The sequence below is a fragment of the Orcinus orca genome, chromosome 6 (assembly GCF_937001465.1).
Source record: "Orcinus orca chromosome 6, mOrcOrc1.1, whole genome shotgun sequence".
NCBI classification, from domain to species: Eukaryota; Metazoa; Chordata; class Mammalia; order Artiodactyla; family Delphinidae; genus Orcinus; species Orcinus orca.
This window is the reverse complement of record NC_064564.1, coordinates 84,971,552-84,987,012: the sequence shown is the minus strand read 5'-3', so window position 1 is coordinate 84,987,012 and position 15,461 is coordinate 84,971,552. Positions and strand designations below refer to the sequence as shown.

General features: G+C 52.4%; 1 protein-coding gene across 1 annotated transcript in view; it reads left to right on the top strand.

Moving 5' to 3' along the window:
- Window positions 1-15,461, top strand: part of PAX5 (paired box 5) — a 192,102-nt gene that overhangs the window by 163,203 nt on the left and 13,438 nt on the right. The window contains exon 9 of the mRNA XM_004271448.4: window positions 14,686-14,772. Within this exon, the coding sequence (XP_004271496.1) occupies window positions 14,686-14,772 (87 nt within the window). The remainder of the gene's footprint in view (window positions 1-14,685; window positions 14,773-15,461) is intronic.

Here is a 15,461-nt window from a genome sequence, read left to right as displayed (position 1 = left end):
CTTCAGGTTTCCAGACCCAGCATCTTCTGATGGCCAAATGAGTACTCAGGAAAAAACCTGCCCAGTTTTCCAACCCAGCTTCGGCCCCCTGGAATGCAGTCTGGTCCTGGTTTCTGAGCTGTAACTATCAGTGGTTTTTGCTCTTTTGTTTTTTATAAACTTCTTTGTTCTTTTGGAGTGAGCCAACCTTGGTGCTGTCATTATGTGGCAGTGAGGCCAAGAGAGGCCTGATGGGGGTCCTAGCCCTTCAGGATGGCACTCATCCAGTGTCCCTTTCCACCTGCGGGACCTGCACCCTGGCCCCTGCAGCAGACATAGCTCACCTCTCTTTTCGGTGTGTTTTGTTGCCTTCGTCTGTCTTTCTGTCTCATGCTTCATGCCTCTATCAAAGAGCAAGGACCAGTGTTTCACTAATGCTTTGTAGCATAATTTCACGATCTGTTTCTGTCTGACGTTGAAAGCACCTGGCTCAAGGAACAGCTGTCGGACACACGCAGTGCTCGCTCAGCCAGCATTTGTACTATGGGTGGAGCCAGGCGCTGGGGGCCAGCCGGGGCCACTGGGATCTGTCAGTCACACATGATCAGTCCTGGCTCCTGCCCTCAAGGAGGAGCCACAGACTCACCAACAGGGGAAGCAAGATAGGGTCACAACCACCCTGAGTCTGCGCAGGAAGTGCTCTGGGCCATAGCCAGGGATCCACCCAGGGTTGGGGGCTCACGGGAAAGTGAGGACAATCAATCCAGAAAGGCCTCCTGGAGGAGGTGGTATTTGAGCTGGGTTTTGACAAGGTGGGGGATTGGACATGAGGAGGGAGAGGAAGGTGGCATTTCAGATGAAGAGCAATGGGGCAGTGGGAGGTATGGCTGGGAAGCTCGTTGGGACAGACCCTGCAGGGCCTTGAATGCCACTGTGAGCCTTCTGGGCATTACCTTGCAGGCTTGGTCCTCACACGTGTGTTGCCTGTGGGCACTCCCAGGTAAGGGCACACTAGAAACCAGGAACTCCCCAGTTCTGCACACATACTCACAAATCAGGTGTTGTCTTGCACCCTAGTGAGACATTACGTTGTCTTGTGCATTGTTTGCTTAAATGAGAGCATTGAGACAGAATTTTGGAATAATACCACACCAAGAGAACAGATTAAAATTGAACCAGAAGTGCTCAATGTGAGTCAGAGCATAGCCATGGGTCTCACACTGAAATACCTACGGGGCCAGGCACGTCACAGAAAGAGGGGAAATCAGCATCGGGAACAAGACAATTGTATATTGCTTGTTCTGTAGCTGATGACACATTTGCCCCTTTAAAACACTAGGCAGCCAGGGAAGAAATGCACAGTGTGGCGAATAAACAAACAAAAACCATTCAACACTGAGCAGACCAGCAATATGTTTCTGTTGGCCCCGCGTGGTTCGGGGGCCCCAGTGTTGCCTCTGATGGGTGGCCAGCAGGTGGGGTCTGTGCACGTCCTGTGGTCTGTGTTGGAGGCACTGTAATGTGACTGTGGCCTTGTTTCCCCTAAGTTCCCTGAAGGGTCCCTGCATTCGGGACTTTGTAGTTGCAGACAACAGGAAGTGGGCTGCAGGCACAACAGCCTCCTCTCTACTGGGGACCAAGTCAAGGCTCAGAATGGTCACTCCACTGCCTCATGGTGGAAGAGCAGGGACTCAACCCCGGTCTTCAGCTCCGTCTCGCTGTGCCCCTGCCAGCACCACCATCTAACTGCAAAGTCCACGGCTCTCCAGAGAAGCAGAAATGAGACATTCTGCATCCTCCCCTCACTCTCACCCTCCCCCTTGGTTTTTCTCCTCTCTCTTTTTCTGAAGGGCTGGCCTAGCTGGTGGGAGAAGAGGTTTTTCCCAGGAACAGATCGATGCTCTGTGTGCTGGGCTGTCCGGGCTGACAGGGCTGACCTTTACCGAGTTTGCTTGGGTTTTCCTTTCTCCGTTGGGAGCCCAGGAAGGTCTTGCTCTGGAGAGAAGACAGTTGAGAAACCTTGGCCTTCAAGGGGACCAGATTGGGGGTGGGTGCAGGGAAGATAGGAAAGGGGGGATCTGAGCCATGAAAGCCCTTTGAGGTCAGTTATTTCAATCTCTCCCATACACACCGCCTTTGCAGATGAGAAAACTGAGTCTTGGTGAGAAGAAAAGACTTGATCAAGGTCACTCAGAGAGGCTTGACGGAGCCCCAGAATCCTGCATGTGTGTGCATGTGCACATGGATATCTGTGAATACGTGTGTTATATATATTGTATGTACACACGTATATGTGTATCTATCCAGTGTATATATGTGTGTATTTTATAATAACGTAGGTGGTATATTATATAAATAATATGTAATATATTTGAAAGGCTGGCTGTGCCTGTGTTGGGTGCTCTAGTCAGGATCACTCTGGCCATAGACAGTGTTGTATATGCCCAGGTACCCGCTGACCCCTGAGCCACGGTGCACCATGCAGTTCTACCAAACCACAGGGAAGGACTGTAGAAGTCTCATGGTCCTTTTCAAATCATTCCTTCTTCCTCCTCTTCCTCTGCAGAGATTTTCTCTCAAAGCCCAGTTTGAATCCTTCAGAAATAGAACTTGGCTGCGAAGTCACTTTGAAAGACTTTCTGTATGTTAATTACAGCTGGCCAAGGTCTTGAGCAGAGGTGGGAGCCCACCATCTGCAGATGGGGTCGGCCCCCAGCGCGCTCTGCAAATCCCCATCATCTGGCAGGTGTCGTTTTGGGTTAATTAAGAGCTACACTGAGCCCTTTACCTGTCACTTCTGAGAATTTTAGTGAGAGTGAGAATTTTTGACTTTCTTGCCATCTCTGAGCTTTTAGCAAAGGGGAAACTGAAAATATCTCTGATTCTGCCGACTTTCCTGGCCCTGGAATCTCCAGGACAGCTGCATTCAGTGCCTTTTCTTTTTTTTCTTTAATATATATTTATTTATTTTTGGCTGTGTTGGGTCTTCGTTTCTGTGCGAGGGCTTTCTCCAGTTGCGGCGAGCGGGGGCCACTCTTCATCGCGGTGTGCGGGCCTCTCACTGTCGCGGCCTCTCCCGTTGTGGAGCACAAGCTCCAGACACGCAGGCTCAGTAGTTGTGGTGCACAGGCCTAGCCGCTCCGCGGCATGTGGGATCTTCCCGGACCGGGGCTGGAACCCGTCTCACCTGCATTGGCAGGCGGATTCTTAACCACTGCGCCACCAGGGAAGCCCCAGTGCCTTTTCTTGTGGCCCCCTTTAAACTTTTAATTTCAATCACTCCTTTCTAGTTACCTAGTTATTGGTTTTTACAATAGTTATTGTTATTTTACAGCCAGCTCTTCTATGTTTGAAAGATGGTGCTGTTTTGGGAAAATCCACCATTTATCCTAAATTTCTTAAGTCTCTGCTTTCTTTTTGGGCCTTTGAGGAGAGAACAGCTATTCCTCAGCTTGATTCTGTTTAGTAACTTTGGAAGGGCTTTCCATTTGCCACTCAGGGGCCTTTCAGCAATAGGGCAGCCCTGGCACATCCCATTGGTAAGGTTTACCCTAATCCTAGCCCCGCCCTGTTGCCTTCTGATGACGTGTTTCTGGTCCAGTGATGTGCTGCCAGTTACCTCACTTCTGTCTGATGCAATCTTGATTTCCGGTTACACCAGCCACCATTCCACGCCACCCCACCCCCCCGCCACCGCCGTGACCATGAATGAATGAACCAGATAAGAGGGAAACATCAAAAGACGAAAATAATACACACACACTTATATTAGGTTCAGGAATTACACGGTTTATAGAGGGATCAGGGTTACAGGTTCTTAGTAAGGTATCTTGACCCAATAAAGCGAGGAAAATAACATTAGGAGTAAACTCTGCCCAATCAGTTGGGGTGTAATTATTTGTGAATCGGATCTCTGGATTCCAGCGTTTGCTGGATTCTGATTTTTGCTCCCAATCAATTTCCACTGTTACCTGACCAGTGGAATACTGACTAATAAAAGACTTAATAGGCGTTTCAGTGAAGGCCGCAGGAGGTTCTGCAGGGACTGGAGTATTTTTCTGCAGAATCATCGGAGGTGGATGTTTGCACCCACAGCCTCCCATGTTAGGATGAGGCTGAAAATTGCCATCAGTGTCAGGAATTTTCGCCCAAATAGGGCCCTGGAGATAGATGTCTTTATCCATACATACCCGACCAGGCTGTACACCCATATATAAGGGCACTTACTTCTGTGGTTTATTGCTGGGGGTGTTTTGACTCGATGGAATTTTTCTGCCAGAAGTAGCTGCATAGATATTTGTTGTTTCAGTCTCATCTTCTTTGGTGAAATGTGGGGTAGGTGCTTTGTTGGTGGTCTGCATTATCAAGCTGTTATGTACACCACCTTCCCTGCATTGTCGTTCCAGTTGCTTATGCCATTTGGTCTGGGCCTTCAAAAGCTCTTTGCGGGCTTCCCTGGTGGCGCAGTGGTTGAGAGTCCGCCTGCCGATGTAGGGAACACGGGTTCGTGCCCCGGTCCGGGAAGATCCCACGTGCCGCGGAGCGGCTGGGCCCGTGAGCCATGGCCGCTGAGCCTGCGCGTCCGGAGCCTGTGCTCCGCAACGGGAGAGGCCACAACAGTGAGAGGCCCGCGTACCGCAAAAAAAAAAAAAAAAAAAAAAAGCTCTTTGCATTTGCCAACCAATTCTCCACTGCTTGGTCCTCTGCAGACATGTTAGGTTGATTGTTTTCTTTATTGGTTGAGAAGCCCTGTATGCATTGCCACGGGCCCAGCTCATAGTTAGTGTATTTTTGCCCATAGTTACTCTTCTTAATTTTTGTGGTTTGAATTGTGCCATCTGCTGAAGTTTGGTAGAACCCATATAGGTACTGGTCGACAAGGGGGTTGGAGAGATGAGTCACTCTTTGATTATGCACAAGGCAAGAGTGAAAAGGGAGGTCTTCAAAGGCATATTGAAAACCGAAATTATTGCCAATGCGAAGCATCTGACTGGAAAAGTATTCTAGGCAATAAAAAGCTGAGCGTGGAGTAGGGGATGTGTTCCCTCTGCTCTTCATATGCACAGTGCAGTACCAGTACTGAGGCCACATAAAAACATCACCGGGAAAAGCGGGCAAGCACCCCTCGGTGGCATTTCCAACCACGTATGGCAGCTGGTATGTGTCATCTGCAAAAATCTGGATGGTTGACGTTAGGTTATTGGCAATTGTCTTTGTGCCTGCTGCCTCCATGACCTCCTTAACTTGTATGTTGAAAATTTTGATTCTACGAGCCTTTGGTCAGATGCCCCAGTAGTTGTTGATGAGTCGCTGACAGTCTTGGGGACTCCAGTGGCACTGGAATCTGTTGAAGTCGAGGTAGGCCCAGGGGTGCTGTAACCCAAGTAGGCGGACATGTCAGAGGCATGGCCTTTAATCTGCTTGTAGAGATTGTTGTCATAGAAGGGGAACACCCAAGTTCTCGTGGAACGAGTGGTGACGAGATTCCCTTGCCATTGAGAATCACATGCCAATTTCCTGAGGACTCTCCAATGCCTCTGTTGCCGCCGCCTGCATCTGAAACTTCTGCGTCTTGCGTAGCCATCTCCAAATTACTGCTTCCTGCGCTTCTCACGGTAGCCACTTCAGAGGATCCGCGGGGGGCCAAAGGGGTACATTCTCCTCCTCGTCCTCCCGCGGGGAGACTGGGCTCTCCAGGGCTGGTGTCTTTAGCGGCTGCGGGGGTGCGGTGGGGCATGTCTGTGAGGCCCATAGGTGTCAGCAGGCGCTTCTTGGCCTGGAAGACACCTCGGGTAAGGTTTCCACCAAAGGAGGTATCTCCTGGGAAAGAGTCTATCAGCTCTTGGTCTGCTGAATTAAAAGTGAGATAAGAGTTCTTTCCCTCCTCGATTATTTTGTCGTAGATCATGGACTCGCATGGCTGCATCCACCTTGTTGACCTGACAGCCCTTAGCAAGGCCGTTAATAGGGCCAAGGTACTTATAGCCAGGGAGGACAAGACCCACTGCAGAGTGTTTAGGTCATCCTCCAGATCCAGACAAAGCTGGAAGCCACTGGAAGCCACGGCTGCTGTTGGTTTGGTTTAGGGACAGCGCATCCAGGTTTTGAGTTGCACCAAGTAGCCGCTGCCTGGATAACATTCATAACAGTCAAAACTGTGATGAGCCACGCACGTGCGATATTCCCGTGTATGCTTATTAGATTGATCCAAAACCACCAGCTTCGCCAACCCCTTACGTTCCTCGCAGGACAGGACAACAGCTCTGTCACGGCTAAACTTGCGCTCTGGACACCTCACCTTTATTTCAGCCAGACCAGTGGTGTCAAGGCACTGTGAACAGGTCAAGAGACTCCTCTTGTGTGTTTTCCCTTGCCTCCTGGGGGGCCCCTATATCCCTGTGTCAGCTGCTGATTCAGCAGATGCGGCAGGGGACGAGGGAGGAGCTGGGGGAACTTCGGCACTTTCCAGCTGACATGGGGAACTTTGAGCTGCTCACCAAGGCCATGGAAATCCCCTCGCTACCGAAACTACAACTGGTCTATTCATAGCACTCTCAGGTAAGTGGGGTTTGTTAGCGCCTGTAGGAACCTCGAACACCGGTTCAACTGGTATAGCATTGCCATGGCCCCACTGGAAAAATTCTCTTATCTCCCATTTACTTATTTCCCCAAATCATGCCTGAGTTTTACTGTGAACCTAAAAAGGAACATTCTTTCCTCCAAAGGTTCCTTATGTTCCAGGGTAGTGCTGTTCCCATCAACCACAGTACACTTATATATATTACTGGTAATAAGTACAGGCGTTGGTTCAATTTGCACAGAACCTTTACATTTTTGATCAACCCCGCATGGCCGACCCACCCAAAATGGCTTTAGCAGACTCTACAATTTTACTGGTCATCTTTCCTTCCTCCCACCAAATCACCATCTTATCTACCCAGTCATTGAAAGGAAAGTTCCCATTAGTCCAGTTTCCACAGCCATAAAATGGCACAGCACGGGCAATAGCCTCCACGATGCTTGTCTTGCTGGTGGTCGCAGGTCTGTAGAACCAGATGGCGGTTGCACTTGTTGAACTCCCGCCGGGCCCAGCGAGCTAGGATGTTCGCTGCCAAGACGGGGTCGTACCGATTCACCTGGAAAAGTTGAAACACCTTGTTCCTTGTGATGTCCCCGACTGGAAGCTTGCCTAGCAGGTAGCCTTCGGCCGACTTTGTCAGGAGCATTTCGGCTCGCGCGTTCTCCAGTGCTGCTCTGTTGAGCTCGGTTGAAAGCTGCTGCGAAAGGATTCTTTGTCTTCCAGCAGCCATTGTCTCTCAGAAGTTATTCCGTTTTCGACTAGCCAGTCCACACCCTCGCTGTCTTTGTGAGTGGTCCTGTTAAGAATAACAGGTACCGGGCTTCCCTGGTGGCGCAGTGGTTGAGAGTCCGCCTGCCGATGCAGGGGACACGGGTTCGTGCCCCGGTCCGGGAGGATCCCACATGCCGCGGAGCGGCTGGGCCCGTGAGCCATGGCCGCTGAGCCTGCACGTCTGGAGCCTGTGCTCCGCAACGGGAGAGGCCGCGGCAGTGGGAGGCCCGTGTACCGCAAAAAAAAAAAAAAAAAAGAATAACCGGTACCTTGTTACTAGGGCCACAGGGCTCTGGCTGCAGATCTTTCTTCCACTGATTGATCAAAGCTGGGCGGCTCTCCGTATGGAGGGTGGCTGGAGAAAAGGCTGGAATGTTAGTCCATGCCCAGTGAGCCTCCGGATGCTACTTAGTGAGGAGATAAAAGACAGTGTAGCTGGCATCAACAGATTTAGTCAGCCCACCTTGTTTTGTTTTAGTCACAGTTACCCAGTCCTCAGTGTTCGGGGTTATACCCTCCAAGTCATCATGCTTGATAACTTCCTTAATGTGCTTGATACGTCAGCCAAGCACAAAGGACTTAACTGTCCCCTGCTCTAACAGACAATGCAGATGAAAGTACTCACTGCCCTCTTCTAGTTAACAGAAGGAGAGATGTCAGGGCTAATCTTAGAGCTCCATGTTCATGGGGAATGACTTGGTCAGATCCCCAGATAACTGGGTTCTCATGGTCAAAAGGCCCCCTTCTCCGGCAAAAGAGAACTTTCCTTCTCTGGGGTGAAGATAATGTTCTATATCTTCATAGAGGTTTCCGCTACACAGGTGTATACATTTGTCAAAACGCAGCAATAGTACATTTAAGATCTGTGCATTTCATTATGTGTACACTTTACATCAAAAGAAAAAACTTTTAAACAAATAATGAATTTCAGTTAATGATACGCAGGCTGAAATACTTAGGGGAAAATGTATTGATGTTTCCAGTTTACTTGGAAATACATAAAAGATAAGATGAATGAAAGGCTGGAGGGAGAGATAGATGATAAGCAAGTGTAAGAAAATATTGAGAGCGGAATTAGGTAGTGGGTACACAGTGTTCACTGTAAAATTCTTTCAACTTTGCTGTGCGTTTGAAAATTCTTAGACATACCAGAGGTGGGGAGGGTGGTGAGGGGAGGATTTTCTCTCCCCCGCTGGCCCAGCCCAGTGATGTCTTCCTTGGGATGGTGGAAGCCCGGGGACTTGGAAATAGGCCGGTGTTCTGGTCCTGCCCTGGCCCTGCCTGGTGTGTGGCTTGGGGGAGGGGAGGTTGAAGGAAATTATCTCTCAAGTTTGTCCAGTTCAAATAATCTGGAACTATGAGTCTCAGCAGAGGTTGGTGAGGTTTAATCTAAGATAAGTTTGTGGTGGGGGGAACGGGCATATCTTACTTCCCATTTATTCTGGGAAGAAGTGAGTTGCTTGGAGTTGGGTAGGAATGAGGGGAGTGATCGCTAGTCCTTCGGATACCTAGTGAGAAGCCAAGTCCCTCGGCCCCGAGCCCCCGAGTTCTCTGCTCTAAAATCTTGGATGGGGTTATCATGAGATGGAGTGCCACGCCCTCTAGATGCTTCCTAACTGCACTCAGACGGGGTGTTGGAGGGGGGACGGTTAACTTCCGCGCGCTCACGCCTGTGGCTCAGGCTTCCTGACATCACGGAGTTCTCGGGCCCTGTGATCCACACTGTTCTTGGACCACAGTCTTTCACCTCAACCCCACTGGCTGCCCAAACGTGGCACGCAGCTGCTTCCTTCGATTTCCACGTGGGGAGAAAACACCAGCCCAGTCGTATTGGCATTTGAGTGTGTAGCAGGCTTTACGTCCCAATGTGGGTGACTTAAAACGGGAATTAGACGCCCACTTCTTGAATGTTCTTCGCTCCTCCCACCCCACGGGGCACGGACGTCTCCTTTTGTCTCCCGCTTTCTCCTTCTTGATAGCAGAACCTCCCTCGGTTCAGGTCGTTCAGTCCTCCATGCACCACACGTGAGCTGTCACCATCCCCACCCCTGAACCCAGCTCTGGGCCTCCTTTTGCATATCCAAGAACTCAGCAATAAAAATAAATAAAGCTCTAAAATTCCTTTTAGGGACTGATTCAGTCTTCCCTCACTCCCCAGCTTCCCCAGTCTCCTTGGCACAGGAGCAGGTAGTTTTGTTCTTCCAATAATATTATCTTGTTTACCTGTCACCAATCCTATGATGTAGGTGTTTTATTAGGCCCATATTCAAGATGACAAGACCCTGCCCAGAGAGGTTCCGTTACTTTCCCAAGGCCACACAGCCAATAAGTGGCAGGCTGACTACAGACCATGGGGGCAGCCTCCCTCTCAGCACTGCCACGGGAAGCCCACACCCACCCTGTGGGCAGGCTCCTCCCTGCCCCCTCCCCACTTTCTGGTGGCCCAGCACAGTGCGGGGGCCTAGCTCACGGTGCCAGTTCCAGGCCTGGTCTCAGAAGGTCCAGTCTTGCTTTCTCCTCAGGACTGCTCGCTCCTGGGGGACTGAAGATGGAGAAGATCATGACCCATGTTTCGTTGTTGAGAGTTCTTGGGGCTTCTGTCGGAGCACCTCCAGACATGGTCTCTGAGGAGGGTCCATGTGCTGTGTGCTTCCCAAATGGAGGTCTCACTGCCTACTGGGCATGAGCTGCTGGGCATGAGCTGGCACCGCAGTCAGGCCTCACGGAAGATTTTCTTTTAATGCATAAAGAAAAGGTTTCCCAGTTTAAAGGGCTGGCATTTTTGAGAGATGCCCAAAGCACGGATCAGTTAGTGGAATGAGGCAAGTGTCCCGTGGTGTCCTTGGTGCCGGGCAATCATAAGAGAAGCGTCTATTGTGCAAGCTCTGTCTTGGGCCCTCTGGCCTCACCTCTGGGTGCCCCAACGATGATCCAGAAGTGGGGCTTTCATATGATGCCTGAGAATCTCATTCCTGTGCTGGAGGAGCATTGCTTCGTGCCTGTGGATGTTGCAGCTGTGTTGTCCCTCGGGCTCCCGTTCCCTCTCGCTTGGATTGTGACCACAGCCTCCCAGCTGGTCTCCCTGACCACGGGCTCACCTCCTGCAGCCCGTCCTCCAGGTCCTGGTCCTCCTGAGTCTGAAGGCTTCCCGGGTCCCAGCCCTGAAGGGAGAAATGCATAACGTTTCTGCTCCTCCCCACTCTGCTCCATAGCTTGCCTCTGCTGGGGCCTCATGAAGACCTGGCTGTGCGGGGGTCACACTCTGTCCATCCCACCCCAGACTTTTGCTTGTGCCCGGAATGCCCTGTCTGCCTCTGCATATCAAACTCCTACCCATCCTGGCTCACATGCTCCCCTCCACCCAGAAGGCATCCCCAGTGCTTTCCCCAGACCTTGTCTTGGCTGGACCAGGCTCTCTTTTCTAAGCTGCGGTCCTAAGATTTGAAGGAAAGAAGGTGAATGTGCCTCAGGTGTCGTGATGATGGCGAATTCAAGCAGGGGAGACGCAGCAGGAGATTGGAGCCTCCAGACCCAAAGAAACTTATCATCGGGTGGGGCCCACCGAGCCTCAAGGAGAGGCCTCCCTCCCTGCTGGGAGCACTGTGGCCCCTGAGAAGTGAAATTCAGGCTCAGCAGATAGGAATGGCCTTTAGACATCACTTGGTCTGATCTGCCCATTTACAAATGGAAGACAGAGGCCCAGGGTGGGAAGGCAGTGTCACATGGGCAGAGGGCCCTGGGCTGGGAGACAGGAGGCTGGACTTGGAGTTGCCTCCTGGCCTGGGCAAGTCCCCCCACACCTTCCTGAGCCTCCATTTCCTCACATATAAAATGCAGACAGTTGCACCCATCTCGTGAGCTTCACAGGACTGTCAGGAGGGTTAAATGAGATTCTAGATGCCAAGGAGGCCTTGGTGACCGATGTCAGGTCCTTGTCATGTGACTGACATTTGCTGAGCAGTCACTGCGTGCCAGACACTGTGTATCATTCATTCAGTCTATACAGTGACCACGTGCAGTGGGATCTATTAATTGTCCTGACTCTACTGAGGAGGAAACAGGCGCAGAGAGGTTGAGTAACCTGCTGATGGTCACAGAGCTAGGAAGAGGCAGACGCAGGACTTGGACCCAGGCAGTCTGGCTCCAGAGCCCTTGCTCTGAAGGGTTCAGTGGCAGCATGTGGGCTTGAATCTGGGTGGTCTGCTGCTTCCCAGCCATCTTTGTGGCCGAGCTAGTCCGGGTCCACAGACAGGCAGCTTTCTTGGCAATTGAGGACCTGGTCTCCCCACAGCTCATGGGTGAGGACTCCCTAAACCCAGCCAGCTGCCTGTGTGGCACTTCAGATAATGACACCATCCTGGACTCCCCAGCATGTGGCTGGACCAGCCCTGAGGTCCGCCTCATGCCCCAGAGACCGTCAAGCTCCCCTTACCCAGAGGGCACACTCTCACAGGGCATTTCATAGGACAGGGGCCCCGCCGAAGGTACCACCATGCCAGTGCTCTAAACACAGCAGGCAGGGTGGGTCCCTGGGGGTTCATTTCTTCCACCAGGAACAGGATGCCGTGGTGGATGGAACCTGGGCAATGGATCGGATAAACTGGTTTGAATCCTGGCACACAGCAGGTGCACAATACACCCCTGGCTATCTTTACTAATCATGGAAGCAGTGAGAGCCGTCATCTGTGAATGAATGGGAGGAGTTCCCATTCTTTCATTCATTTAACAAATAGTTTTCAGGGCCTGCTAGACATTGAGATAGAGGCATGAACTCCCTGCCCCCATGGAGCTTACATCCTAGTGGAGGAAGCAGAATTAACAAGAAAGATAAGCACAATAAGTTAGATATGTTAGATTGTGATCAGTTCAATGGAGAAAAGTTAAGCAGGGAAAGTGGAAGGAGTTTCCATTGGAAATGCAATGGTTCAGAGGTGACATTGGAGCAAAGCCTGGAAGGAGGTGAGGGAGAGAGCCATGTGGACAAGAGCGTCGTGTAACAGGTAGAGGCAGCGAGCTACCGGCGGTTCATGGAGCACCGACTGTCTGCTGTGGACGGGGTGTTACACTGGGGGTGGGTGGCATGTGGGTGCTGAGAGGAATCAGACACTGACCTGCAGACAGACGCTTCCATGTCACAGGAGAGTCCGTGCAGGTCAGGGCAAATCTGGCGCTGTGGGGCACAGCGGGAGACAGGGTGTGCCCCAGGAGGGGCAGGAGAGGGGCTTCCCAGAGGAAGAGGTATCTGAGTGGGATTCTAGAAAGTCAGGCAGGTGGGGACAGGGTCGAGGATGGTGGGCAACACTGACAGGTACATCCTCTCGAGGAGTTGGAGCTGTTTATGGCCCTTTGCCAATTTGGGGACAGAGTTGAGGGGAGGGTGTGGGATGGACAACAAGGATATAATTAATTAACTCCAGCTGAACAGGCCCGAGACTTGCACTTTTGGGGGCTGGAGATCAAGGCTTCCTGAAAGAGGTGGCCTTGGAGCTGGGCCTGGCAGACAGGCGCGATGCTGCTAGATGGAGATGCAGAGACGGCCTTTGCTGGTGTAGTCCAATGCCCCGGGCCAGGAGCAGTGCTGTCAGGAAGCGCCTCTGATGGGGCAGCTCCGTGGGTGTCCAGAACCCTGGGGAGAGGGTGGCTGTCCCCCTTCTCCAGGCGGCTTGTGGCTCTGCTCCCCCACCCGACCCCCCAGGAGGAGGAGGAGGTGCCGTGGCGCTGATGGAAATGCAGAGGCTGGGCTGCTGTGGCCCAGCACTGTCACCATGCTCTCCCTTGCACGCTGGAACCTGACACCCTGACCACTGAGGCATAAAAAACAGAGAATTGGAAGGCTCAGCCTGTCAGGCTGGGAGTGGCCCCCAGAGAGGCCAGAGGAGGAACGCATGTGTGCGTGCGTGTGCGTGTGCGTGTGTGTGTGCGCGCGCGCGCGCGTGTGCGCGCGCATGCCTTGTCTGCAGTTGCCTGTGGAAGTGGGGAGGAGGCTGGCTGGGCCCGGGGGGTGGGAGCGGCGGGCCCTCGGGCCTGCTTTATTGTTCCTGCTGTACCTGGTAGAGCCCTGGGGCCCCTACACTTGGGCCGAGGCCCCCAGAGAGAAGGCAGTGCTCCAGGTCCTGACTTCTGGCTGGCTGTCCTTCTAGAGGCTCCTGCCCTTCGGCCCTTTGGCATCCCTAACAAGAATCCATGGACGCGTGGATGGTGCAAGGGTGGTCTCATGGGGCTGTGTGACTCCTGTCACCACTGCCAGGGTGGGGCCCACATGCTCTGTAGCCAGTAGCCTAAAAAGCCACTCAACAGCCAGCTACCTATACAACTGCTGCCAGGCACTGGGGCTGCCACACCCCAGGAGCTGCAGCCACAGGGAGGAGACAGGAGGGGCCTGTCCTGCTACAGAGCCAGGACAGCAAGGTTTGAGGGCAGGGATTTTGAGCTCCTCTCCTGACACTGGCTAGTGGTAAAGAGGCTCTCCTGTGGCTGGAAGCGAGGGCACAAGGAAGTGCCAGACGCAAGCGTCATGGCTCCACGAACAGCTGGGCAAGAGTGAGCCATCCTCAGTTACCGCTCTGCCCGCCCACACCCACTGCTCTCTCCACCTGGCGCAGCTTGCAGCTCTCGGTCCTTTCCCCACGCGCAGGAGGCCCCCCCCAGTCGCTCTTCTGTGCTCCCCCAGCCCTTCAGCTTGTCTCTTCATCTCAGCAAAGTGCCGGGGGCCTGAGTTTATGTCTCCTCTTCCCCACTGGACTGAGGCCTGGGGAGCAGTCCTCTCTGGATTCACAGCACAGAGGTCTAGACTACAGTTGGGGTCATCTTTGGCTTCCCAGTCCAGAGCCACTCAGGAAACACATGGAAGTGGCACTGCATCCACACTGGGGTCCTGGAGTGGCCTCTGTCAGCACTGAGAACCAAGTCCCAAGCCCCAGACTGCTTGGTTCTCAGCAGTTGTATAGGTAGCTGGCTGTTGAGTGGCTTTTTAGGCTACTGCTGAGAACCAAGCAGTCTGGGCCTTTGGACTTGGGTTGGGTGAATCCAGGCTGTTTTGTGAGAGACCCTGGGCATCAGTCTTCCCATCTGTAAAATGGGTCAATAACCCCAGGGAACACCTGGCACATGGCAATCCAATGGTACACATGTGAGAGGTTGGTATTCAATCCCACTAATAAGAAAAAGGTTATAGGGGAAAATGTAGACAATGCCAGTGACAGCTGTCCACTTGATAAGGGGGTGGACCGGACTTGCCTTTCTTGGTTACACAAAGTACCTGCAGTTTATGAAAGAGACAAATGCCATTGGCATTTTCCGAACCTGACTTGACTTGACATTTGGTTCCTGTTTCTCTCTCCACCCACCACATGCAGGGAGTGAGTTTTCCGGGAGCCCCTACAGCCACCCTCAATACCCCTCGTACAACGACTCCTGGAGGTTCCCCAACCCAGGCCTGCTCGGTGAGTACTGGCGGAGGCCCTGCGGGGCCCCTGGGCCATCAACTGCCCCATTGGGCACCCTCATTGGGTGAGGGTCCCTCAATATCCTCAGGTCCGGTCACTGAGGTGGGGTGGGTAGCTCTCCCCAGATGCTTGCAACGTGAGAGTTGTGATGGGGCTTCAGGACAGTAAACACCACTCCAGCCCTGCTTATGCACTCAGCGCTCCCCCCGATGTTTTAGTGGATAAGGGAAAATGGCACAGAGGGGGAACAGATTTTAAAAGGCCATTGAGGGAGAAAGAGAAAGGTAGGAAAAGTGCCTGCCCAAGAGTAACATATTTCTTAAGAATCATTGAATATTTTGGTGAGAAATCTCTAAATAAGAGCAGCCAGGAGACCAACTTGGATTGATTGGTAGTGGCTATCTGTCGTGGTAAGGACTCTGAGGCATGGATATTGATTAGTGATGTCTGCCATGGACACCACTAGAGCCAGCTCCATTAGAAATGGGTTGCCCTGTGGCTGAAGGCCTGCCAAGTCATGCCGTTCCGAGCTCAGCTGGTGCCAAGACTCTGCCCAGGCCTCAGACGGCAGATGGTCCATGGCTGTGGCCACCCTGATCTGTGTACATCATCAAAGATATTTGGGCCACCCCAAAGACCAGGCAGGGCTAACTCAGCCCTCAAGAGGCCAAGGAGAGCCCTTTGTT